This window comes from Silene latifolia, chromosome 10 (genome assembly GCF_048544455.1).
Source record: "Silene latifolia isolate original U9 population chromosome 10, ASM4854445v1, whole genome shotgun sequence".
NCBI lineage: Eukaryota > Viridiplantae > Streptophyta > Magnoliopsida > Caryophyllales > Caryophyllaceae > Silene > Silene latifolia.
The window spans coordinates 125,303,643-125,330,859 of record NC_133535.1 but is presented as its reverse complement, the minus strand read 5'-3'; the positions used below and the strand labels follow the sequence as shown (position 1 = coordinate 125,330,859).

At 39.8% G+C, this 27,217-nt stretch overlaps 1 protein-coding gene across 1 annotated transcript; it reads left to right on the top strand.

The window, feature by feature from the left end:
* Positions 1-24,703: 24,703 nt before the first annotated feature.
* Positions 24,704-25,978, top strand: LOC141608163 (uncharacterized). Its single transcript, XM_074427525.1, has one exon. The coding sequence runs from the start codon at positions 24,704-24,706 to the stop codon at positions 25,976-25,978; it is 1,275 nt and encodes a 424-aa protein (XP_074283626.1).
* The last annotated feature ends 1,239 nt before the right edge of the window (positions 25,979-27,217 follow it).

Below are 27,217 nucleotides of genomic sequence, written 5' to 3'. Positions count from 1 at the left end.
GTTGGGAAGGCCCTGGATCCATGCTGCAAGGGCCGTAACGTCAACGCTGCATCGAAAAATCAAGGTCCCACTCAATGGCAAAACCGTCACCATTGACGCCACGCCAGTCGTGTGGCAGGAGGAGACATTACTTCCGAAGTAAGGGTCGAAGCTACCAATGACGCATGTGGTTTCGATATTGTCAACATGATCGAGCTGAACTCCGAAGCAGAGAATATGGATCTATACACGGGAAGCCACGCATGCGAAGTGATTCTCAAGACTGGGAAGTACTTCGGTTTCTCTTTATACCCTAGAAAGGAGGGTACATTCGAGTTGAAACCGCCAGTAGCCAAAGGAGTAACGTTCGGGCTTGGATATGAGCCCACCGGGAAAGATCTGCTGGAAAAGAGGGGAAGAACGATCGAAGATCGAGATATTAAAATGGGACCGTATCACCTAACTCTAAACGGTCACTTCGTGAGAGCTGGGGAAGAACTCCCTTGCATGGACTTCCACGAACCTATCTTTGACCCAAAGAAGAACCTTATGGTCCCAGGAATCGAAGTATTCCAAGATTGCTACTACATCCCTGAAGACATTCTGACCGTGATGCCAATAGAAACCAAACCGGATCCAATAAATGACGAGAAAGCTATGGGTCTCCTTTTCGGTGAAGAGAAGAAATCACCAATACCAAACGAAGATTTGGTAAGCATGATCCTGAGAAGCGAGCGGTTCGACCCATCTACCCTCATCACCGATGTGGATCCTCTTAGGACCAACACGGGATGGCGGAAAACAATCAAGTGGACTGACAACAAAGGACTTCTTTTCAAGTTGACAACGGGAGAAGGAGAGATGTTCAAGCCGGATGATGTTACCGATTTCGAGTCCGAGTCCGAGTCGAGTCCGAGTCCGAGATAGGTCCTAAGATTGAGTCTAAGGAGTCGGTGTTGAAAATACCCCTCCCTAGCTTTCCCTTCCTATGCACCTTTTCCTAATGGTGGTATTCCGGGGCCTGTCCCGAATACCCCTATCTCGCCACTGAGCTCTGACCAGTTGGCTCAAATGTTAGCGCATTTCGCGCAATTTCAAATCAATAATAATATGAACCAGTTTGCTTACGACTTGTCTTACTTACATTGCAATTCAAACTTTGAAAATGATTGTTTTAATAATGACATTGAGACTGAGGTCGAGGATGAACAGTTGGTCGAAGAAGAAGGAGAGGAAGAAATGGAACCACCTCTACAGCTGATAAAAGGGTTGGAAGAGTACGAACAGAAAACTTCGATCATCGAAGATACCGAAACCATCAATGTAGGTACAACCTTAGAACCACAGGAGCTTAAAATAGGAACTACTTTAAGTCCCACCGAGAGACAAGGGTTCATTGGGTTGTTACATGAGTTCAAAGATGTTTTCTCATGGTCCTACAAAGACATGCCAGGCATTGATAGGGAAATTGCGGAGCACAGGATCCCAATCAAGCCGGGATATAAGCCGGTCAAGCAGAAACTACGCAAAATGCATACAGATTGGTCTCTGAAAGTCAAAGAAGAAATCGACAAGCAATTCAAAGCTGGGTTCATCAAGGTGTCAGAATACTCGGACTGGGTGGCTATCGTCGTACCAGTGCCCAAGAAAGATGGTAAAGTTCGGGTTTGTGTCGACTTCCGGGATTTAAACAAGGCAAGTCCGAAGGACGATTTCCCATTACCTCACATCGACATCCTGGTTGACAACACGGCAAAACACGCGTTACTATCCTTTATGGATGGGTACGCCGGTTATAATCAGATCAAGATGGCGAAAGAAGATATGCATAAGACTGCGTTCAGAACGCAATGGGGAACCTATTGCTACACAGTAATGCCTTTTGGGTTGATAAACGCAGGGGCTACATACCAGAGGACCGCGACAACATTGCTACATGATATGATGCACAAGGAAGTCGAGGTTTATGTCGACGACATGATTGTCAAGTCAAAGGAGCGTGATGGCCATCTTGGTACGCTACGCAAATTCTTCGAGCGACTGCGCAAGTATAACATGAGGTTGAATCCACAAAAATGCGCATTCGGAGTCACATCCGGCAAACTGTTGGGTCACATCGTTAGCCACCGTGGCATCGAGGTGGACCCATCGAAAATAAAGGCCATAATGGAAATGCCTCACCCGAAAACCGAGAAGGAAATTCGAGGTTTCCTGGGAAGAATCCAATATATAAGTCGGTTCGTGGCAAGGCTAACTATGATATGCGAACCAATTTTCAAGAAATTGAAGGTCGGGGAACACGTCGTATGGGATGATCACTGTCAAGCTGCGTTCGATAAGATCAAGGAAATACTATCTTCCCCTCCCGTGCTCAGCCCACCAACGGCTGGGTTACCACTTTTGTTGTATCTTACAGTCACGGATACTGCAATGGGGGCAATGCTGGCGCAAATAGTCGATAAAGAGGAAAGAGCGATTTACTACATTAGTAAAAAGTTCTTGGAGTATGAAATCAAGTATACTCAGCTCGAAAAGACATGTTTGGCTTTAGTATGGGCGACAAAGAAGTTACGACACTACATGCTCAGTCATAGTGTCTGCATCCACTCGAAGATGGACCCAATCAAATACTTGTTTGAAAAACCGATTACGAACGGGCAGGTGTCAAGATGGACTTTAATGCTTTCCGAGTTCGACCTGAAATATGTACCGCTAAAAGTAATAAAGGGAAGGGCAGTTGCAGACTTCCTGGCAGATAACCCGATAGAAGAAACGGAGGTTGTGGATACATGGTCGTTTCCCGACGAAGATATCGTTCACATAGACAATGATACGTCGGACCTCTATTTCGATGGAGCATCGAACTATAGGGGATACGGGATAGGAGTTCTACTCATTTCACCAGAAGGTGAACATGTTCCCATTTCAATCAAGTTAGACTTTAACGTCACTAATAACGCGGCCGAATATGAAGCATGCCTACTCGGTTTGCACAGTGCTCTCGAGTTAGGCATCAAAAAGCTTATAGTACATGGGGACTCGTCACTAGTGATCAATCAAGTGGCTGGGACGTGGAAAACCCGAAGTGATAGCTTGGCTCCGTACCAAGCGAAAATCGAGGAACTAGAAAAGTTGTTCGCCGATGTCAAGTACGTGCACCTTCCCAGAGACGAAAACCAGTTTGCTGATGCACTATCAAAGCTAGCTGCTCTGATCAACATACCTGATCATATGGATACTATGCCGATATGTGTCGAACGAAGATCATCACCTGCCTTCGTTAACGTAATCGGAGACACAGAAGAAACCGAGGCCGAACCTTGGTATCATGCTATTCTGAAATTTAAAGAATCAGGAGAGTATCCACCCGACATGGATAACCGCGGAAAACGCGCTATTCGAATGCTAGCCGCTCAGTTCGTTAGAACCAATGGCGGACAATTGTACAAGAAGACCGCGCAAAATATCCTGCTGCAATGCATAGACTCACCAACTGCGAAAAAAGTCATGGAAGAAGTCCATGACGGAGAGTGTGGCCCACACATGAATGCCCATATGCTGGTTCGCAAAATCATGAGATTAGGATATTATTGGACCACGATGGAGACAGATTGTCGCCAATATGTCAAACATTGCCATAATTGCCAAATCTTTGCGAACATACAGCACGTGCCGCCATCACTGTTATATACCTTGACATCACCATGGCCTTTCTCAACATGGGGAATCGACATTATTGGAAAGGTCAACCCATCTGGAACAGGTGGGCATTGTTTCATGCTAGTCGCCATCGATTACTTCACGAAGTGGGTAGAAGTGAAATCATACAAAGTCCTACAAGCAAAGCAGGTAGCAAAGTTCATTCAGAATGAAATCATTTGCAGATATGGGGTGCCGCATGAGCTCATTAGCGACCATGGCACTCACTTCAGTGAAAGCGCCGTAATACTTGAAAAATATAAAATCAAACACCACAAGTCGTCACCGTATCGACCTCAAACAAATGGTGCAGTGGAAGCCGCCAACAAGACAATCACCTTTGTGATTCTCGGAAAATGATCGACAATTATCGCGAATGGCGGAGAAGATACCGTTCGCACTATGGGGATACGGGACGTCTATTCGCACGACCCACCGGAGCAACTCCGTTCTATTTGACATATGGGATGGAAGCAGTCCAGCCTATCGAATTAGAGGTACCTTCTTTAAGGATTTCGTTAGAAAGTCGGTCCTCAAGCCGATCGGCCGCAAGCCGGTATGATTCCTTGGTCATGCTCGACGAGCGACGGTTAAATGCGTTACACCATGTTCAACTCTATCAGAAAAGGATACAAAGGGCATTTAACAAAAAGGTGAAACCTCGAGGAATAAAAGATGGGGATTTGGTCCTAAAGTCTGTGCGCGCTTTACTACCAATCGACCCGAGGGGAAAATTCAAGCCGAATTGGGCGGTCCTTACAGTAAAGAAAATATTATCGGGAGGCGCGCAATCGGGATCGAGACCTAGATGGAAATGATTTTGCGAATCCGACGAATTTGGATCAATCAAGAAATACTATCCGTAGAACTCATTCCCAATGTCGTAAAATAAAATTTTGAATTGCAGTGCTCGTGAGCGAGTCTAGGCCGCGGCACTTTTGCTTATTTGCTTTTTGTGCGTTATAAATCGATGATTGTAGCGCGTTTGTTTTGTGGAACTACGAGCTCGGTTTGATTCGTTGATAACGAGATACGAGGCGACTCTTTAAAAGAGTACAACCGACCCTTCCTTGAATAAAATGAAATTTTATGCAGAAACTGGGAATTTTAATAGATAGTAAGTCTTATCAAAGATCGGGCGATGCCCATTACATCCTTCAAAAGAAAAAAGGAAAAATGACTAGCAACAAATAATAAGTAGTAGTATTAAATAATAGATTGGAGTCGAAGGCTCCTACATCTTCTTTTTCCCTTTGCCTTTTGGGTCACGTGACCGAGGCTCTTGCAGAGGAGGGGTAGTTGCGTTCTGTCTAGCGCGCTTCTTAGGAGGAATCGTCATTTCCTCCCGAGGGCCCAACCTATCTTTTACACTCAAGCGAGGACCAAGCCTCCCTTCTAAGGCCGAGCCCGAGTGTGCCTTTGAACCCAACCGTTCCCACACACTGTCGCTTTGTGAGTCGGTCTTAGGAGTCTTCTCGGTCTTAGTTTCAGTCCGGATGCGGACGAAAGATCGTTAACAAAGAAGTCCCGACCGCTTTCGCTTTTGTCATAATATTTGATGTCGACAAGCTCATCCTTCCGACACAAGTCCTTACCAGATTCGGTCTTCTCTTTAAGCCATTTAGTATAAGACGGGGATACCGGGTAGTCCGAGGGCGCGCAGATACGTACCAAAGACGCCTTTGGTGCCACCTCTTGAGCCAATCATCACATATAGAGGAATTCAGCTCCCTTGCTCGTCCCGGAAATGACCTCACACTTGGGAATTATTTGTCTACGGCCCATCTGACGCAGGACGCGGTCAGGGTAAATGTGAATAGACCTCTCTAAACCCAGTAGTTGCAAACGTCTGGTCTTGTCATCTTCCGGAAGGATAGTAAAAGATTTGAGGCGAAGCCAAGGCATGAACCAGTAAAGAGGGCGACCTCCCCCTTCTGTCAGTTTGTTTCGCCAATAGGCAAGGTCATTTTGATGCTCGTCTTCATACCGCTTGGCACGCATAGTCAGCATACGGGCGAGATACGAGCTGGGCTCACGCGGCGGGGCGAAGAGCCAAAATCTCTCGCAAAGCCACACCTGGAAAAAAAAAAAAAAAAAAACATGAAAAAGAACGAAAAAAAAGAAGAAAAAGGAAAAAGAAAAAAAGAAAAAAAGAAAAAAAAACGTGACAAAAAAAAAAAAAAAAAAAAAAAAAAAAAAAAAAAAAAAAAAGAAAGAAAAACGGAATTGTGGCAGAAATCGTGGCAGAATACAGCAAAATCATGGCAGAATGCAACAGAATCGTGACAAAATCGTGGCAGAATGCAACAGAATCGTGACAAAATCGTGGCAGAATGCAACGAAATCGTGGCAACAACGCAAGAATTGTGGTAAAAGGAAAATCAATCAAGGATGCAAAATCAGGAGAATAGATTTTGTTACCTGCAATAGACGGGAGCATCCCGACCAATCGGCACCAAGGTTCCATTTTCTTAGCATCTAAACCCCGGAGGGTTTCAGCGAGAATAATCCAGGAAGGGTTATGTCCCGTCTCCATCTGAGACACAATAGACAAAAGCTTCGCTTGTCCTACACAAGTTGTCTTGTTCATCCTACCTTCGAAGACATAAAGGTGTAACATTATCAACCCAAAGGCCCTGCGGCAGTACGCTGGCAGTAAAGTACTGTTTCGCAAGATACAAAATTTCCGATGAATAGCAAGAAGGTTGACTTCGTCACCAGTAACTATCTCCCCAGACTCCGTCCTGGAAAGGCCAAGGCAGTCTAGATATGTTCCACGCCATCCCGAATGAAATTTTGGTATAGCCGGTATGGCCTCAGCATCCCATCCTCCCAGGGCAGAAAACTCTTCGGGTAGAGGGCAAATCTCCCCCTCAGGAAAAGCAAAAACATGGTTACAAGGATCCCAATAGCTAAGGCAGTGTTCCAACAACGCAGGCTGAAGGGGGATCTGGCGTAAGGGAAGTAATTGCGCCAGTTGAGCGGTCTTTAATTCTTGTCTCTCTGCGCCAGTGAAGTCTGTCTCCCACGCTCGCATAGCACTCGTTAGATTATTCATAATGATTTATGTTATTTGCACCGATTTGGGGTAAGCGAGAATAAATTTGGCAATCTGACTCTTCCTTATATATAGAAAGTATAAGGGAAGGAAGCATCTAGGATGACACCCCTAGGGTGCCTTTTTTTTCGAGCCGTGTGGGCCTTGGGTCGCGCGCCTCTTAGGCCCGCCCTTGATTCACACCAGTCTTTGGCACGATGCATCGGGTTTTCGCACATCTATCGCGTTTTGGGGAGCGCCGGAACGGCCGATTTACATTTCTACCCTCGACAAGTCCATATTTGAATTAAAGCCCGTGCACACTTACGGTTTTATTTTCCTTTTTTGTTTTACGGTAGCGGGCTACGCCCACGTTGTTTACCGGTCGTACAGAGTGTCTGAGTCGTATTTCATGCTCACCCATCAAGGTTCGATTTCAAAATGCCAAATATTTCAAAATTTCAAAATTTCAAAATTAATGAACCCATCAAGGTTCGATTTCAAAATGCCAAATATTTCAAAATTTCAAAATTTCAAAAACTTTTTGCGCATTATGGATAGATGGTCCAAGTCAAGGTTCAAATCTCAAAGTTCAAAATCAAACTTTGGGTCGAAGACCCAACATCCAAGTGATTGATTTCAAATTCAAAATTTGGGTCGATAGCCCAATTATTCAAAATTTTCAACATGTTCAAATTTCGGGTCGATGACCCAACCTTTCAAACTCAAATTTCGGGTCGATGACCCAACATCCCAAGTGATGTCAAATTCAAAATTCGGGTCGATAGCCCAATCATTCAAAATTTTCAAATTCAATTCTCGGGTCGATGACCCAGTATTTCAAATAATCCAATTTCAAGATCGATGATCCATATGTGCTTATGTGATGATTATTGCTAGCACGTTTTTGTGTTTCAAATATAGCAGGATATGCTTCAACTGGGGGCTCTAAAGTCTTCGACTTTAGAGCCATTGCAAACTGGGGGCTCTGAAGCCGTTGGCTTCAGAGACTATTATCAAGATGTAAAGGATGATATCCACCAAGAATTCAATTCGATACAAGAGTATGAAATGGAAGAATTCCGTAGCTGAAAGCAAATGAGGAAAGCGGCGGCAACCTCCTTGGAAAGTCCCGTCCCATTCGGACAAGCGCCAGCAGATGATAAATTTTGGGCGAATGTCAGCAGATGATGAATTTTGGACATACGCCAGCAGATGATAAACTTTGGGCATGTGTCAGCAGTGGCCGAACTACGACGCGGGTTTGATTCCGTCAGAAACGGATACGTAGGCGCCTAAGGATAAGGCTCAATCCACCATATATGCAATTTAGGGGTCGATGACCAACGATGATAATTCGACGCAACAGAAGGAAGAGTTAACCCCCGACGAAGTTTCAGGTATGATCTCTTCTTATGGCTGGCGAGCTTATATACGCAAGTCTAATGGACTATAAACGACCCGAAGAATCCTCAGGTCGAGAGGGACCTGGGGTATACTTTGATATTCGCCTTGTCCAAGCCTCAGTCAAAGTGGGGGCTCTGTAGATACCCGTATCCGTCGATATTGGAATTTATAGAGAACCCGACAAACACCCGATGATGATAGGACACATGTATTCTTTAGTTGTCACTGTCATTATTTGGAGCTCGTTTTACGATGTAGAATGGGCGTCGTCGATGAAATATTTTATTAATTTAAATAATATTTAAATTAATGTTTTTTTTAAGTGAATTCATTTTATTAATTTAAATGATATTTAAATTAATGTTTTTTAGTGAGTTCATTTTGTTATTTTAAATGATATTTAAATTATGGTTTTTTTGAGGTGAATTCAATTTATTTTATTTTATTTTGAATTTATTTTCCCAAGTTTATTTTATTAAAAATAAAATAAATAATTGATTTGAAAAATCATTTTATGAATATATTTGATTTGAAAAATCATTTATTTTAATGTGTTAATTGATTTGAAAAATCGATTTTAAAAGCGAAGAAAACTCGTTTTAAAAGCATGTTTTTGAGCTCGATTTTAGCTCGGTTTTTGGGCCCGTTTTCTTTACGAGTTGGCACGAATATCGAGTACACTAACCAACCTAAGCCTCTACCCATCCAACCCAGTTCGAACCCCCATAACCACGGCCCAAATTCCATCCCAAACACCCCCCAAACAGCCCGCATATACACGAGCAGCCCCCCTGTTTTGCAGCTCAAATCCCGAGCCCAAAACCCACTCCAAATACCACCAAAACCCGTACCCATTAACCCTAACCCATACCCTAGTATCCTACCCATATTACCCTAGCTTAATCACCAAGAAAACCCCTCTCAAACCCTCACAAAAGCTGCTGGACAGCAGCTATGCGTGAGCAGGCCCGACTGCCTCTCCCTCTCTTTTACCCTACTTTAACTCCTTATAAATACCACCCCTTCACCATACATTCATTCCTCTAAGTTCTCCATACATCCTACCATCACTCACAAGCTTTAAACCCCAGAAACAAACCCTAATTGCCTCTCAAAAATCCTCCACAAAACCGACATACAAACTGAAACTGTTTGTGTGTCCTCCTCGAAAAACAATTCGTTCCTCCCTCAAACCTCCATCAAAACTAGATTTTCTTGTTCCTAATTAACCACATAACATCCATCTACACATTAGACAAAGATTTATGAGCCAAATTGCCCTTGAGAGTACACGAAATCCCTCGAAAAACAGAGTGTTATACACTCTGTTTTCGCGGTTTGTTCTTGTCTGTCCAGTTCTATTTGTGCTCGTTTTTCGTGCCCAATAACCCAAAACGAGCAGGGGTTGCTTTAAGATCTCTGTTCTCCTCTCTTTCTAGTTTTCAAAACATCTTTTAAATCGAATTTTCATCGTGAAACGAGGGAGAAATCATCGTTTGAAAGTTGCTGTCCAGATTTGCCAAAAACGCGTGTTTGCTTTGTTTCTTCGTCGACGACGGCCTCTCGAGATAAAATCTACCATCGATTACGACCCAAGACGGTGTCAACGATACATGTAGGTTGAGGGTGCATCAAATCCTCCTCTTTCTCCTTTTTTATTTCGTTTTTTATGTTTGTTTTTCTTATAGTTTATTTTTGTTTGTTTATCGCTTTTATTTATCGTTTAAATTAACTACGAAACTAGTTTAGTCCGAGTATGAGTTAAAGTACCACCATGAACACCCGAGTTGACTTGAGATGGGAAAATAAACCGCTACTTCAGTCGGTCGTACACCCCCGTCTCATTTACATATCCTCGTGTTCAAGGTAGGGCATAAATAAAACGAATTTCTAACTTCCGTTCCTCGCTTTTGACCCTTTGTTATCTCAGCCAATTCGACCCACCTTAGGACCCGTTGCATGTTAGTATGACCTCTGATTGTTAACATATGACTTATTTAGACGACATTAGATCAATTTAATAACCTAATTAGACATGTTAGGTGGCATCGACATAGCTTTAAAAATCGATTAACAATTCTATAACCTAATTGAATTCATCTTCCCTTTCACCTAATTTCTCGCTAGCATAGGAGTGCGTGATTAGCACCTTCCTATTAACACTCGACGAGTAAGCATTAATCTTATGATATCGTGATCTAATTGGACCCTTTAGGCCGTGTAGAATACACACTCGCGCATTTCTTCTCAATCGATCAACCTGTCTTATAACTCGTTTTCTAACTCGTTTTCTAATCCGTTTCGCAATCATTCGATCTAACTAATGAACCTAACCTAGGAACTAGGATGGCCTTGTCTTGGCCGTGAGGGTGGCCGTGGTTTGGGCCGTGGGTTGGCCGTGTCTCTCGTCTTTCTCTTTTCGTTTTTCTTTTCTTGTTTATCATTCGTTCTTTGTTGTTTTGTAGCTTGTAATTTATAGTTTGTTTATCGAGTTGTAATTTTCGAGTTAGTTTTCTTTTATCGAGTCAAAACCTCTTTCAAAAAACCTTAGTCTTGTTTGGTTAGACGGTTGTTCCCCAATGCATGTAAGAGCGTAGTAAATCGCATGTTGCTTAAAGCAACATGGCCCGATTTATGCTAATGCATGCTTTGGTGTGCGGCCCTATGTCTAATTCGATGAGATTAAGTGAACGCACACATCACGAGGAGTGACCCAAGGCCGTGGGTCATGTTAGCCGTGGGCCACCCCTCTTGTGCACGTTTTTCTAGGCCGGTTGGCCGTGTGTGTTGTCGTGTATAGTGTTGTATGTAGCAATTGTATTTAGATCGAGTTGTATCTTTAATTTATTGTTGTGTCGGCATGAAATGCCTGGTTTGTAATAGGTAGATCCCAACGGCTCCCCCATTCCCCCTAAGCCTTGTTTGCTTTTGTTTGTATGTTGTTAGATTAATCAACCCACATGCTAAATTACAACTTTGACAAAGTTAGTTTAGTTGCATCTAAATCGACATAGAAACTTCACATGTTAGGGTTAAAACGATGTTTGCATTTCATATATCGTAGTAGCTATGACCTTGTTTGAACTCCGACACTTGACTTAGTAGAGGCCGTTATTGACGGGCGGGGTTGGGTGTCCTTATGGGCTTCCTAACACGTACCCTCACCCCTTACTCAAGATCTATGGTTTGTGGATCCGTCTAAATACCATTGGATTACGAGAGTCATTCAAATCGAGTGATATAGGGTACAAGTCTTTATCTTTAATCACTCGTAGTCGATTGGCTTTATGTTTTTCGATGAAAGGTGTAAAGTTGACTTGAACGGTTCCAAGTTCCCAAAAAACTTGGTGGCGACTCTAATATGTCTTAATTCGATTCGAAAGAACCTCGAGTCGATTATGCCTAGTGTGGATCCCGCGGACGCAGTTCCCGAGGGCCTTGTCCACACACATTTTTGTCTTGTGAAGATAAAAAGGAAAAATAAAAGAGCCCATTATATGCCCACCCAACCGGTTTTTGCATGGATAATTAGAGAGATTTTTCCTCAATAATTCATCATTCTCTTATGTTCTAAGAAAAACATAAACCTCTCTTGTTCTTCATAAAATTCATTTTTGTGAATCAAATTTGTTTAAATCAAAAACTAATAATACTAGAAGTAGTATATGAGTATTAGTAATAGATTTTAAGGTAAACTACATGACAAACATCTAGTACATGTTAGTTTGTGGGATTAAGGGATAATTTTGGGTGCTACTAATTGGAGGGCTTCTAATTTGAAGTCAAGAATGTTCATCCATTAATGGAAAGCTCAATAACTAACAAGAAGGAGATCTTGTTGGTGCCCAATATGACCGAAATTCATATGGTGAGAAAATGATTTCTTCACTTATTTATTTTAGTTTGCATGCATAAGATTTGTAATTAGTTTTATGACTAAATTAATTTGTTACATATAAGAATATGTTAATTAATGAGATATAGATTTCTAACAAATTCCTATCAGAAACCAGCTACGAACAACAACACCAACCAGGGGTCGGGTGCTAAGTCGACCACATCAGCCAGTACTGTCCAGGGAGGTGGACAGAAGACCAGGGGAAAGCTGTTCATGATGGACAAGAAAGCAGCTGAGGAGGATCCACATGTTATCACTAGTACTTTTCTTGTTAACGGTATTCATACCTTTGTTTTGTTTGATTCGGGGGCGTCTCAGTCGTTTGTATCTTCGAGTCATGTTAAACGGTTGGGTTTGAGGGTATATGAGTCTGTAAGTGAGAAAGTTTTTATACCTTCGGGTGAGTCTGTATCATGTGGGAGGTTGTTTAGAGATGTATCTATGATAGTTGGGCAAGTTGACCTACTTGTGGACTTGCTAGAGTTTCCTTTTGACGGTTTTGAGATGATAGTCGGGATGGACTGGTTAGGAAAGTATAAGGCTAAGATAGACTGTCATCAAAAGAAAGTGTCTTTGAGAGGGCCTAAGGGTGTTAGTGTGTCTTATCGTGGGTTTCTAGTCAAACCCAAAGTTAAGTTGATTGCAGCTGTCACCTTGAAGTCTTATCTGAGGAAGAGATGTCCTTTGATCTTGTGCCATGTGAGAGATGACCGGATAGAGAGTCCGACGGTTGATCAGATACCAGTGGTGGGAGAGTTTGCAGATGTTTTTCTAGAGGAGATTCTGGGGTTACCACCGAAGAGGGAGATAGAGTTCACCATTGAGTTGAAACCGGGGACGGGGCCAATCTCTAAGGCACCGTACCGGATGGGTCCTAAAGAGATGGAGGAGCTTAGGAAACAGTTAGATGATCTGATAGAGAAGGGATACATTAGACCTAGTGTATCGTCGTGGGGAGCACCAGCTCTTTTCGTGAAGAAGAAAGATGGGATTTTGAGGTTGTGCATAGACTACAGGGAGCTGAACCGAGTGATGGTGAAGAACAAGTATCCTTTGCCAAGGATAGATGACCTGTTTGATCAGTTGAGTGGTGCATCAGTCTTTTCTAAGATGGATTTAAGGTCGGGATACCATCAGGTGAAGATTAGAGAGGTGGACATACCAAAAACAACTTTCACGACGAGGTATGGTCATTATGAGTATGTGGTGATGCCGTTTGGGTTATCTAATGCACCGGCTGTGTTTATGGACTTGATGAACATAATCTTCAGACAGTTTTTAGACAAGTTCGTTGTGGTGTTTATCGATGACATCTTAGTCTACTCTAAGACTAAGGAGGAGCACGAGGAGCATCTGAGGATTGTGTTGCAGACTCTGAGGGAGCATGAGTTGTATGCTAAGCTGTCTAAGTGTGAGTTCTGGTTGTAGAAAGTTGCTTTTTTGGGGCATGTGATCTCTAAGGAGGGAGTAGCTGTGAATCCGGCAAAGATTGAGGCAGTGACAAAGTGGGAAGCACCAAAGAATGTTGCTGAAATCAGGAGTTTCTTGGGTTTAGCTGGATACTACAGACGGTTCGTGAAAGATTTCTCCAAGATAGCTAGACCTATGACAGCTTTGATGAGGAAAGAGAACAGGTTTCGTTGGGATGAGAGTTGTGAGAAGGCGTTCCAAACATTAAAGGAGCGTTTGACCACAGCTCCTATCTTAGCATTGCCTAAAGGGATCGAGAACTTTGAGGTTTATACAGATGCCTCAAAGAATGGGTTGGGATATGTGTTGATGCAGAACGGTAAGGTGATTGCCTATACTTCTAGGCAATTGAAGCCGTATGAGGAGAACTACCCTACACATGATCTAGAGTTGGGTGCAGTGGTGTTTGCTCTCAAGATATGGAGACATTAACTTTATGGGGCGACCTTTAAGGTATTTTCAGATCACAAGAGTCTCAAGTACATCTTCACTCAAAAGGAGTTGAACATGAGACAGAGGAGGTGGATGGAGCTGATTGGCGATTATGACATGGATATTATCTACCATAAAAGGAAAGCCAATGTTGTTGCAGATGCTTTGAGTAGGAAGAGTGTACATTCCCTGTGTACAGCTCTACCTTTGATGAGGTTGAGAGATGAGGTGGGGAAGTTTGGGATACATATGATGCAGAGAGGGGATGCTGTGGGAGATTTGACAGTGCAGCCTGATCTTTATGATGACATTCGAGGTAAACAGGCTTTGGATCCTAAGATGGTTGAGTGGAGAGCTGGAGTAGAAAAAGGGACAGTGTCCCGATTCTCCATTCATACATATGGTAGTTTGAGGTTCGATGGTAGGTGGTGTGTCCCTAATGATGAGGAGCTGAAAAAGACAATCATGACAGAGGCACATTGTACACCGTATTCAGTACATCCACGTGGTGACAAGCTATACAAGGATTTGAAGAACACGTTTTGGTGGCCTGGGATGAAGAAAGAAACAGCTGAGTTTGTGGCCCGTTGTTTGGCATGCCAGAGAGTTAAAGGGGAACAACGACGACCACAAGGTAAGATTCAGTCTTTAGAGGTACCTGAGTGGAAGTGGGAATCCATTTCTATGGATTTTATCATGGGTTTGCCGAAGAGTCAACAGGGTAATAATATGATATGGGTAATAGGGGATCGACTGACCAAGTCAGCTCACTTTGTACCAATGAAAGATACATGGACTAAAGCACAATTAGCTATGGCTTATCGAAAGAATGTGCTAAAGTTACATGGAGTCCCTAAGGACATAGTGTCTGACAGAGATGCGAGATTTATCTCAAGGTTTTGGAAAGAGTTGCAGGAATCTTTGGGAACAACTTTGAAGATGAGTACTGACTTTTCATCCCGCGACGACGGTCGATCGAGAGAACGATCAAGACTCTTGAGGATATGTTGCGAGCTTGTGTGATGGACTTTGGTGGTAGCTGGGAACAGAGGTTGGATTTGTTAGAGTTTTCTTACAACAACAGTTATCACACTAGTATTGGCATGACACCGTTTGAGGCTTTATATGGGAGGAGATGCAGGAGTCCGATTTATTGGGACGACAGTGCTGAGGCAGTGGTTCTAGGACCAGAGATGGTACATGAGATGGTTGAACAGATAAAGATGACCAGGGAACGGATGAGAGCAGCTCAGGATAGGCAAAAGAGTTATGCAGATCTACATTGCCGGGATATAGAGCTTCAGGTTGGGGACAAGGTTCTCCTGAAAGTGTCTCCTATGCGTGGGGTTATGAGATTTGGGAAGAAAGGCAAGCTGAGTCAGAAGTTCATCAGTCCTTATGAGATCTTAGAGCGAGTTGGGGAAGTTGCATATCGTCTGGCTTTACCGGCTGCATTAGAGAGAGTGCATAATGTGTTTCATGTATCGCAGCTGCGGAAGTATGTGAGTGACCCGTCACATGTGTTAGAGGCAGAGAGCTTAGAGCTAGATGAGTCTTTATCATATCTTGAGGTACCTAAGCTGATTCTTGACTGGAAGGTTAGGAAGACTAGGAGTGGTGAGACAGTTTTGCTTAAGATCCTTTGGTCTAACCACGAGACTGAGGAAGCTACATGGGAGGCAGAGGATGCCATGAGAGAGCGTTACCCTTTCCTTTTTTATCAGGTATGTATGGTTACGGGGACGTAACCTTGTTTCTTTTAGGGGGGTAGGAGATGATCGCAAAGAGTTTTTAATAGTTTTTACCCCTTTTTATGTTGTGTTGGTATAGTTGTTGTCGTTGAGTCGGGTTGAGTTTGGGTTAGTAACATGTTTTATGTTGAGTTTTGTTTTGGTTGTTGAGTCGGGAGTGCGTAGTGCGTGTCTTTGTTTTGTTGTGGTTTGAACTTCGGGGACGAAGTTCTTTTTAAGGAGGGAAGACTGTAATACTACGTATTTATGAGTCTCTGGGTACTCTATCGAGTAAGGGTGAGTTGCGTTTTATAAAAGTTTCTGACCTGTTGGGTACTCGATCGAGTAACGTGGGTACTCGATCGAGTAAGGGGGCACTCGATCGAGTACCTTATCTACTCGATCGAGTAGCCGGTTTACGGGGAGTTAATTCTCGGGTTTTGTTAATTATGCGATTAAAGTATATAATACTTCCGTCATTGTTCTTAAACACTTTTTCAAAACCTAATTACTGTCAAGAGAGAAAACAAAGTACGTTCTTCGCTTTAATCGCATTGTTAGCAAATCCCGGAGCTTGGAAGGTCGGATCTCACCTTTCTTTATACCGTTGTGATCCTTGCGTCGAGGGTAAGACCTATATACCGTTTTTATAATGTTTCTTTAAAGTTGGTTAAACCCTAATTTGGGGAATTGGGGGTTTTGTAGTATGTTATGCTTGGTAGTGATTATATGTTTGTATGTTAGGAGGAGGATTCGTAGAGGAAGCTTTTGATATCGGTTTGTGAGACCGTCCGATTGTTGTGCTTTCCAGGTAGGGTTTCCCTACTCATTAGTATTTACATAATGTGTGGTGATTGTGCTGTAGTTAGTGATTGTTGATTGATTCAGACGGTTGTTGATGTTGTATTGTAATTGTGATTGTTTGTCTCTGGTTCTCAAGATGCGTTCTCGGCTGAGTGGAGTCACTTGCGGGAGTGGCTTCACGCCCTATTTTAGCCCTTCGTGGAACCCCCCACGGAAGGGGATGTGCACATTAATGGGACAGGGTTATCGCTCGGGATGATGAGCAGGGATTTGGTGGGTACGGTTGCGGTCCCCCACTGGCAGGGCTGGTCCAGTGGACAGTCGGTGATGGAGATTGATTGGAGTGGGTGATTGTGTGTGACTGCTTGAGCTATCTTGATTACTGTATCGTTGGTTGTATATAATTGTGTGAATAGTCGACCCGGTTTATTGTTTTAAAACTGCGGTGATCCATTCGGGGATGGTGAGCAGATATTGAGCGGTATGAGTTGAGTCTCGGGATAGCTGGGATGTGCCACGATCTGATGATAGAAGTCTTCCGCTGTAGCTTAGTAGTTTTCATAAACATTTCAGTTAGATCAGTAAACATTTGATTTGAGAACATGTATTCGTATTTTGGTTTGGTTTTTGGATTGTAACCTTTCACTAAAGTATTTCTATTTAAACGTTGTTTCATTATTGTTTATTTGATTATCATTGCCTCGGGTAACCGAGATGGTAACATCCTTATACCTGGGTGGTCCTGGTAAGGCACTTGGAGTATGGGGGTGTTACATGGTTGGTGTTATTGTTGGTTGATTTTCTAATGTTGATTAGTTATGACGTAGATATTGCTCTTGTGTGTGCATTATATGATTTTTTTCATTCTTGTTTGCGTTGTCTTTTTGAAATTGATTGTTTTCCTAGTTGGGGTTGGAGCATACCGCAATTGAGATGTGGACTGTAGCATTAGTTGTTGCGAAGGTCTTTTTCTTAGATATGGAACTAATTGAAACACCTTGGGAAGATGCTCTTTTCCAAGTAATGATTGTCGTGTGATTTTTTGGTTTTTTTATTTTTTTTGGTTTTATAATAACATAAAAAGATGGTGTTTTAGTTTGTTGTTGGCGTTTGTTTATATTCAAGTCAGTTTTGTTTATATTCAAACCCAGATCTAGAAAATAGGAAGTATATATTTTTTCAGATTTCGTATTTTAAATATCGCTTTGTTTTATATTTTAAAATCTCGTCTTGTTAAATTTGTCTTGTTATATTTTTTGTTTTCAGATTTACACTTGTATTTTATTATCTCAAAGTTAGACTGTGGTCGTTTCAGATCTGGTTTTTTTGTGTTCTTTTACTGTTACACTCGTTTTTCTTTAAATTTACACTTGTATTTCCTCACATTTACACTCGTTTTTCTTTAAATTTACACTTTATTTTCTGACATTTACACTCATATTTCTTGAAATTTACACTTGTATTTTCTCACATTTACACTCATATTTCTTTAAATTTACACTTGTATTTCCTCACATTTACACTCATATTTTTTTAAATTTACACTTGTATTTCCTCATATGATTTTTATACTTAGATCTAAATATATTTATTATACTCATATTTCTTTACATTTACACCCGTATTTCTGTACATTTACACTCACATTTCTTTACATTTACACGCATTTTTCAGATTTACACTGATATTTCTTTACAGTTACACTCGTATTTCTTCACATTTACACTCAATTTTTTTACATTTACACTCATATTTCTTTACATTTACACTCGTATATCTGTACATTTACACTCGTTAAAATTCTATAGATTTGCACTCATTTTTTGTGTGGATATGAGTTGGTGGTGGAGGACGTCGGTGGTGGTGTTTATTGTTAGTCGGACTAAAAATTTACTCGTAAAGGACCAAAGTTACACTTATAAAGGACCAAAGTCACACTTAAAGGACCAAAGTTACACTCAAAGGACCAAATTTACACTCGTAAACCTTTAAATTTACACTTTAAATACTACATTTACACTCGGAAAATATCACATTTACACTTGTAAAATGTTAAAATTATATAAATTCAAAATTTCCGTCACAAAAAATCAAATTTACACTCTTATAATGTTACATTTACACTCGGAAAACATCACATTTACACTTGTAAAATGTTAAAATTATATAAATTCAAAATTTCCGTCACAAAAAATCAAATTTACACTCTTAAAATGTTACATTTACACTCGTAAAACATCACATTTACACTTGTAAAATGTTAAAATTATATAAATTCAAAATTTCCGTCACAAAAAAACAAATTACACTCTTAAAATGTTACATTTACACTCGTAAAACATCAAATTTACACTTGTAAAATGTTAAAATTGTATAAATTCAAAATTTCCGTCACAAAAAATCAAATCTACACTCTTAAAATGTTACATTTACACTCGTAAAACATCAAATTTACACTTGTAAAACTCATACAACATTACATTTACACTTTTTAAATCTGAAACTCAAAACTGATTAATTAGGGGCTAGAGAGAGAAAGAAAAATTAATTAGTGTATAGAAATTTAATTAGTGGTAATTTTTTTTGGTAATTTTCAATCTGAACCACCCATCTCAATCCAACCATCCACATTTTTTACCTTTTCTTTTTAATAGCTCTTAATCAAATTCATCTCAACCATTCATTGAGTCCATCCAATGGCCCTTAGAAGAACTTATGGACTCAATGACACATGTTGGACTCATTAGAACTCCTATATATATATATATATATATATATATATATATATATATATATATATATATATATATATATATATATATATATATATATATATATATAGAGAGAGAGAGAGAGAGAGAGAGAGAGAGAGAGAGATTGGATTTGGTGATTTTGGTTCTTATGGTGAGTTGTGAGTTGGGGCCTTGGGGGAATCTTAGCCACTAGATTATATTAGAGATGAGTGGCCAAGATTAAATCTTACATGTCATATAAAACCATTGTCATTTACTTATTTTCTCTTTTTTCTAATGTTACTTTTTTTTTACTTTAATTTTTTTTTTCTCTTTTTTTTACCTCGTGTTGTTATGCTTTTTTTACCACTTTGATTTTTGTTTTCTCTTATGTTTTTCTTTTTTACTCATTATGTTACCTTTTTTTCTTTTTCTTTTTGTACCGGATTTTTTTTTACTTGAAATTTTTTTTACTCTTATTTTTTTTTACCTCGTGTTATTATGCTATTATTGTGCTTTTTTTTACCTGGATTTTTTTTACGACTTTGATTTTTTTTCTCTTTTTTTTTCCCCCACATGTTATTGTCTTTGTTATTGTTATTCCATTTGTTATTGTGATGTTATTCATTTGTTACTTTGATTTTTTTTACGACTTTGATTTTTTTTCTTTTTTTTTTTACCATATGTTATTGTCTTTGTTATTGTTATTCATTTGTTATTGTGATGTTATTTCATTGTTATTGTGAATTTTTTACGCCTTTTTTTTTTTTTTTTTTTTTTTTACCACGTGTTATTGTCTTTGTTATTCTACTATTATTCGGTGTTATTGTGATGTTATTAGGTGCCACTTTGATTTTTTTTACGACTTTGATTTTTTTTACCACTTGTTATTGTCTTTGTTATTCTACTATTATCCCTTTGTTATTGTGATGTTATTAGGTGCCACTTTGATTTTTTTACTATTTTTGATTTTTTTACTCTTTTATCACGTGTTATTGTGCTGTTATTCTGGTGGTATTGTTATTCTGGTATTATTGTGATGTTATTCCGATGTCGCTTTGATTTTTTTACTCTTTTTTTACCACGTCTTATTGTGATGTTATTCTGGTGTTATTGTGATGTTATTGCGGTGTCACTTTGATTTTTTTAATACTTTGGTTTTTTTACTCTTTTTTACCATGTGTTATTGCAAGTATTTATTACGAGTATTATATTAGTGCATTTATTTAAGCCTTTAATGACTGCCATTAGTTTTTGATTTTATTGCCCTTTTTCCGGGATGTGTTCGATGAACTTCAATGTTATTGTTGTATCAAGGAGCTCTTGAAGACAAAGACACCGACGACGATGTCGAACTTGTCACTTTCTTTTTCAAAGCAAACTCATCATCATTCTCATCGCCAGCAGATTTAGAGGTCTGAACTAGTCATCATTCTCGTCGCTACAGACTTAAAGGTCAGGGTAAAAGAGATTTCAATATCAACAATTACTTTGATGAAACCGAAGCACGGTACCGCAAGGTGCGCATTTGTGCCTCTGATTACTTTCAGTAAAACAGAAACAACAAATATCAAACTTTACATTTGCCTCATCAAACAGAAACCAACTAATACTTATTCACCACCTTGAATGTCCTTACCTTTCGCTGCAGTTAGCTCGTTGTGAATCGATTGCTAAAGTCAGCTGGTTAATAATGTGTAATCTAAGTTGCATTTCAGTCTTTGTATCTCCGCTTTAGCTTCTTCTAACTCTTCAATCTTCATGTACTTTCTCCATTGTTACTTATACCTCAAACTCACTAGCTTTCAGATTTACATAGCTAAACAACCTGAGAACACTTAAATCACTTACATTACTCAACCCTTCCTCCTCATATTCAACAAATTATAATCATCACCATATACAAGAGGATAACTGGTTTTGTTTTATTTTACTTTTCCGAAATCATGAAAAAAAAAACATCCAATTAATCCTAAGAATCTCCATTGCTCAACCCTTCCATCTAGATCTCGCCTTTGAGCCGCCATTGCTCGCAGCACTACTACCGTGCCACTAGGGGAGCATCACGTGAAACCCTGAATTTGAGTCGAAATCCGACACAATTTCAAGCACCGATTAAACCCTTGCTTAACCTTAATAAACCCCCTTAAATCCCCATATGTCTCAATTCCATCATTCACAAACTCTCTAATCTTGGCCTTGGTTACAGAAATAGGTGTTTTCGACCTTATTGATCGAGGATGAATTGAAATCGAATATATCGTTATAGGCGAGAGAGCAAGTTTGATAATGATATGAGGCCTTGTTCGTTCCGTATGCTTGATTGATCATAATTTTTTGATTGATCATAACTTTTTGATTGATTTTTTCTAAAGAAAAGAGAATCTAGAACTGTGGATTTTGTTTAATTTGGTTTTTGTCCGTCCTTTTGCAGAGAGGAGCATCTCTTATTTTATTTTGAGATTTAATCACAACCGTGTATATACCCTCATCCAATGGCTGAAATTTCCAAACTCACAACTCACCGTAAGAACCAAACTCACGAGATCCCGCCTCTATATATATATATATATATATCGCAAACAACAATCCTACTCCACATGTTTCTAAAATGCCACGTTATAAAATATTCATCATACACATTTATACTACTCATCGTCTTTCATCATCACATTCCCCAATCTACACATGCATTTATCCACCAATTCACACAACATATTACTATATAGATATATAACACACAAGGTAAATACATAACGATCCCGACACACACCCCATAGTGACCAGTTCAAAGTTGTAGGGCGAGATCGCGACTTTAGGACGTCTCCCAAGTCTTTGCATTAGCTCCTAAAAACTCCTACCCGGGTTCATTTTATTTTGACTCCCTAACTTCATTAGATTTATTAGTTATAGGTTCTAAAATCGTCTCTCTGATACCACTTTGTAACACCCTCATACTCCAAATGCCTTACCAGGACCACTTAAGACATTGAAGTGCTACCATCTCGGTTACCCGAGGCAATGTATATCAAATAGACAATAATAAAACGTACTTTATTAAATAGTTTAATGTGATACAAGTCCAACCAAAACTGATAAAGTAAAAAGTACAACTGTTCACAAAAAGCTAAACCAACTAAACAACTGAAACGGTGTTCGACACAGCGGAAGACTTCTAACACAGCTCGTGATGACTCAACCCAGCTATCCCATTCGCATCAACTCATACCTGCTCAATAAGTGTTCACCATCCCTGAATAGATCGCCACAGTTTTTAAAACATTTAAACGGGGTCAGTACTGATTACACAAAACAAACAGCTGCAACAAAACAACATTACAAACCAATCAATCAACACAACTCTGTCTCATCACCACACACCTGACTACACACTAAAGTGTGTAGTCCTGCCAGAGTACTCATCGCAACAAGTACTCCACACCGCCAGTGGGGGACTGCAGCCGTTCCCACCTAAGCCCCGCTCATCTCATCTGAGCGATGAGCCCATGTTCCTTAATGTGCACATCCCCTTTTGTGGCGGGTTCCACAGAAGGCAAATCAATTCAAGGGCGTGAAGCCACTCCCGCAAGTGACTCCACTCAGCCGAGGACGCACCTCGCAAACCACAGACGATATACAATAACCACATTATACTACCAACCATCACCAATTCTAAAACCCAATCCAACTTGTTATACAATAACACAATCAACAACAACAACAAAACTATGTAATAAATACTGAGTAGGGAAACCCTACCTGGAATAGCAATCACACGAGACCGTCTAGCAGCTAATCAGAACTTCTCCTCTACGAATCCTCCTCCTATAACATGCACACATACAATTACTACCAACACACCATAATACTCCCAAAATCCCCCAACATTACCCAATTAGGGTTTTAATCAAACTCAGCAAAACGCTATAAAAATTATACAAGGAATTTATCCTTGACACGATGATCACAACGGTATAACGAACAAGACAATCCGACGATCCTAGCCTTGGGATTTGCTAACAACGCGAGGGATGCAAACTACGTAACTGTTGTTCTTCTCTTGAAAGGTTTTTAGAATGTTAAAAAGTGTTTAAGAATAATGACGGAAGCCTTTTATATTAATCTCGCGTTATTAACAAAACCCCGACTAAACAAACCCGTAAAACACACTTACTCGATCGAGTAAGTGACTTACTCGATCGAGTGACCCTTACTCGATCGAGTGTCACACATACTCGATAGAGTACCCATCAGGTATCCTACTGTTTCGTATAAAAACATACTTACTCGACAGAGTAAGTCCCACTCGATAGTGTACCCATAGACATGAAAAACCGTAGTATTACACAGGCCTTGTATATCACATTGATCAAAGCTTTTTGAAGTTTTGATCCTGTCATTTGTAATCTCCACTGAGCTGAGTCATGATGAGAAAGCGTGATACCTACTCTCTTTCCCATAAGATGAAGGATCTGCTTACTGTAGCAGCAATCAAAGAACGCATGATCCAAGCTCTCCACCTCATGCCTAGAAATATGACAGGTAGCATCTTCACTTAGTTCCAGTTTGTGCATTTTCTCATTAACATATTGTTGGATTTTACAAATTAAGGCATTGTACATTGGCAAGCTAAGTTTACCGTCACGGAGCTAGAGGGAGTCCAAGACACCTAAATAGGAATGCAACTTCAAAATATCCAGTGAGTTTCATGATCATCTATTTGTTATCCACTTTTAACTTCACCAAGTTAAATATTAGTCTTGTTAGTGTTAGCCACCATGCCAGAGAATGAGCCAAAAATATCAAGAGTGTGTGCCACAGCGTACGTAGTGAGAACATATAAAGGTAGTTAGGCATATATCTAACTAACTAGAGCTGTAACCAATTAATCCTAACAAACTCTAGTTAGCTCTAACCGACCTAACTAACTACTATATATAGAACATCACCCTCCTATTATCAGAAACACTTGTATTACACAAAATATCATCAATAATAAACTCTCAAATATTCTCTGCTGATTATCAATGTTTTCTATCAAGCTTATTTCATCAATCTAGTTTCATATGGTATCAATCGCTCGTTCGTTTCTGGGTTATTAGTTCTTTCTTCCGCCGTATATTCATCTTCTTGGATCATTCTGGTATCGATTTCTTCATTCACAATTATTATTATCAAGTTTATTTCTTGATTCCTTCATATCATTCTGTTTTCTATTCTTGTTACACGATATCATCATGCCTGAATCAGTCAATACTTCTGATGTTTCTCCATATGCTTTCTTTGAGGATCCATTATTTCTATCAACTAATGATCAACCATGCTTAAAACTGATTGATTACAAGTTCAATGGTAAAATTTTCTGAGTTGGAAAAGGGATACTTATGTTGCTTTGATTTCAAAAAACAAAGAAGGGTTCATTGATGGGTCTGTTAAGAAACCTGATATTTCTGATAAAAAGTACCATCAATGGATGAGATGTGACATCCTGGTTAGGCATTGGATGCGTAATTCTATGGATGATGATATTAAAGAAAATATGTCATATGCTAATTCATCTAAAGATTTATGGGATGAGATGATTGAGAGGTATGGTGATGTTAATGCAATAGAAATATATCAGTTGCGTAAGGATTTGAATGCTATTAGTCAGGGTAATACACCACTGGTTGAGTATTACAGTAATCTCAAGAGGACATGGGAGAATCTTGACACTCTTGACCCTATTCCCATCTGTACTTGTGGAGCTTTATCAGCTTGTACTTGTCAGCTACTCAAAAGAATTCTTGACAGTGACACTCACACCAAGTTAATACAGTTTTTAATGGGATCAAATAGTGGGTATGAGGGTGTTAAGACCAATATTTTGTCTATGGAGCCATTACCACCTCTGAACAAAGCATTGTCTTTGCTTCAAAAGATTGAAAGGCAGAAACAAGTTTCTGATGCTGTTGATGTGCTTGCTGAGGCAAATGCCTATGTTGCTAATGCTGAGGTCAGGCAACCAGATGCTAAAAAGGCCAAGATTGATAATACAGCAGTTTCTGATAATGAAGTTGTGGTCAAGAAGTGTACACAATGTAACAGGAAAGGGCACTCAATTGATGAGTGTTATCAACTGAAAACCTGTTCTTTCTGTGGTAAAAAGGGCCATATTCAGTCTATTTGCACTTGGTATAAACAAAGCATGGGCATTAGAGGTAGAGGTAGAGGTGGTTATCCTAGGGAAGGCTCTACTAGAGGAGGTTATTCTGGCAGAAATGCAAACAATGCTGATGTCTTGCAGTATAATGATTATATACAGGATGACCCTTTAATGGATTTTGCTCCACATTCACAAGTTAATTCTGCTTTTGATTCTAACATGGTTAATGGTATTGTTGACTCAGTTGTGCAGAAAGTAATGCAAAATCTGAGTGACAAGACCAGCACTAGTTCTACAGCCACTGCAAGTTTTGCAGGTAAATTTGGTTGGTCCAATGCTGTGGTCAGCTGTTTTGATACTTTTAATTGGATTGTTGATACTGGGGCGTCAGACCATATGACATCTCAAATATCAATTTTGAGTAATATTCAGAAATTAGAGAAGCCTCTTATTGTTGCCCTACCAGATGGTAGTATCAAATTTGTTTACCAAATGGGAAGAGTTGTTTTAACTCCTACAATTAAATTGGATGTTCTAGTTATTCCTGGTTTTAGACAGAATCTTCTCTCTGTTAGTAAGCTTGTTGAACAGTCTAAAATGACAGCCATTTTCACTCCTACTGAATGTATCTTACATGACCTTTAAAGTAGGAACATTTTGGGAAGAGCTAGACGGATGGGAGGTCTCTACAAGCTTAGACCAGCAACAGGGAGCATGGCTGGCAGGAATAAACCAGTAGCAGGAAGCTTAACTGGCAGGAGTACTAGAACAAGTAGTTGTAGGTTTAGAAATCTTCAGAATACTGTTAGTAGACAAGTGTTCAATGTAAAGACTATTGAAACTCGGCTAATTCATGATAGACTGGGTCATACATCTTTTGAGAAGTTAAGGCATGTAGTGGGATTGAATGAATATGCTCTTAAACAGTTTCATTGTGAAACTTGTGCTATTGCCAAGCATCATGATCTTCCTTATACAAGAAGTCTTTCACATGCTCATGCTCCATTTGATTTACTACATGCTGAATTATGGGGTCCTTATAAGACACTTGCTTTAAATGGTGCAAGTTATTTTCTTACACTGGTTGATGATTGTTCTAGGTCTACCTGGATTTATCTACTCCAGAATAAAATGCAAGTACCAGCTCTTATTAATCAGTTTTTAAATCAGATCAACACACAGTTTGAGAAAAAATTCAAGGTGTTTAGAAGTAATAATGGGTCTGAATTTATTCAAGCACAATGCCATGAAATGTTCTCTAATAAGGGTATCATTCATCAAACTAGCATGGTAGGTAGACCACAGCAAAATGGCCGTGTTGAGAGGAAACATAGGCACCTCATAGAAACAGCTAGATCTGTAAAGTTACATGCTAATTTACCTGCAAAGTTTTGGGGAGATTGTGTTTTGGCTGCTACATATCTCATAAATAAAATGCCAACCAAAGTCTTTAATTGGAAAACTCCATATGAAATTTTGTTTCAAGAAAAACCCAAATATGAAAAGTTAAGGGTATTTGGATGTCTATGTTATGCAAGTATTCCATTAGGACGGCCTGATAAATTTGCAGGAAAAGCAAGGAGATGTATTATGATTGGTTACCCATTTGTCAAGAAAGGGTACAAAGTTTATGATCTAGAGACACACAAGTGTTTTTTTAGTAGGGATGTGAAGTTTCAGGAGGACATATTTCCCTTCAAGAGAGTTCAAGTGAATAATTCCCATAACACATCAGACAAAAATAATTCTGATGATCCACTGACTACGGTTAATCCTGGTGCATCGCAGCATCTTATTTTTCAAAGACCAAATAATGTAACTTTAGTTGTAGCCAGTACTGATATTCCTTCATCAGTAGTTGATGGTACAAGGACAGCAGATCAG

Bases quoted from the DNA above. Each gene is read 5' to 3' on its own strand.
- LOC141608163 (XM_074427525.1), top strand. From the start codon at position 24,704: ATGGATGATGATATTAAAGAAAATATGTCATATGCTAATTCATCTAAA.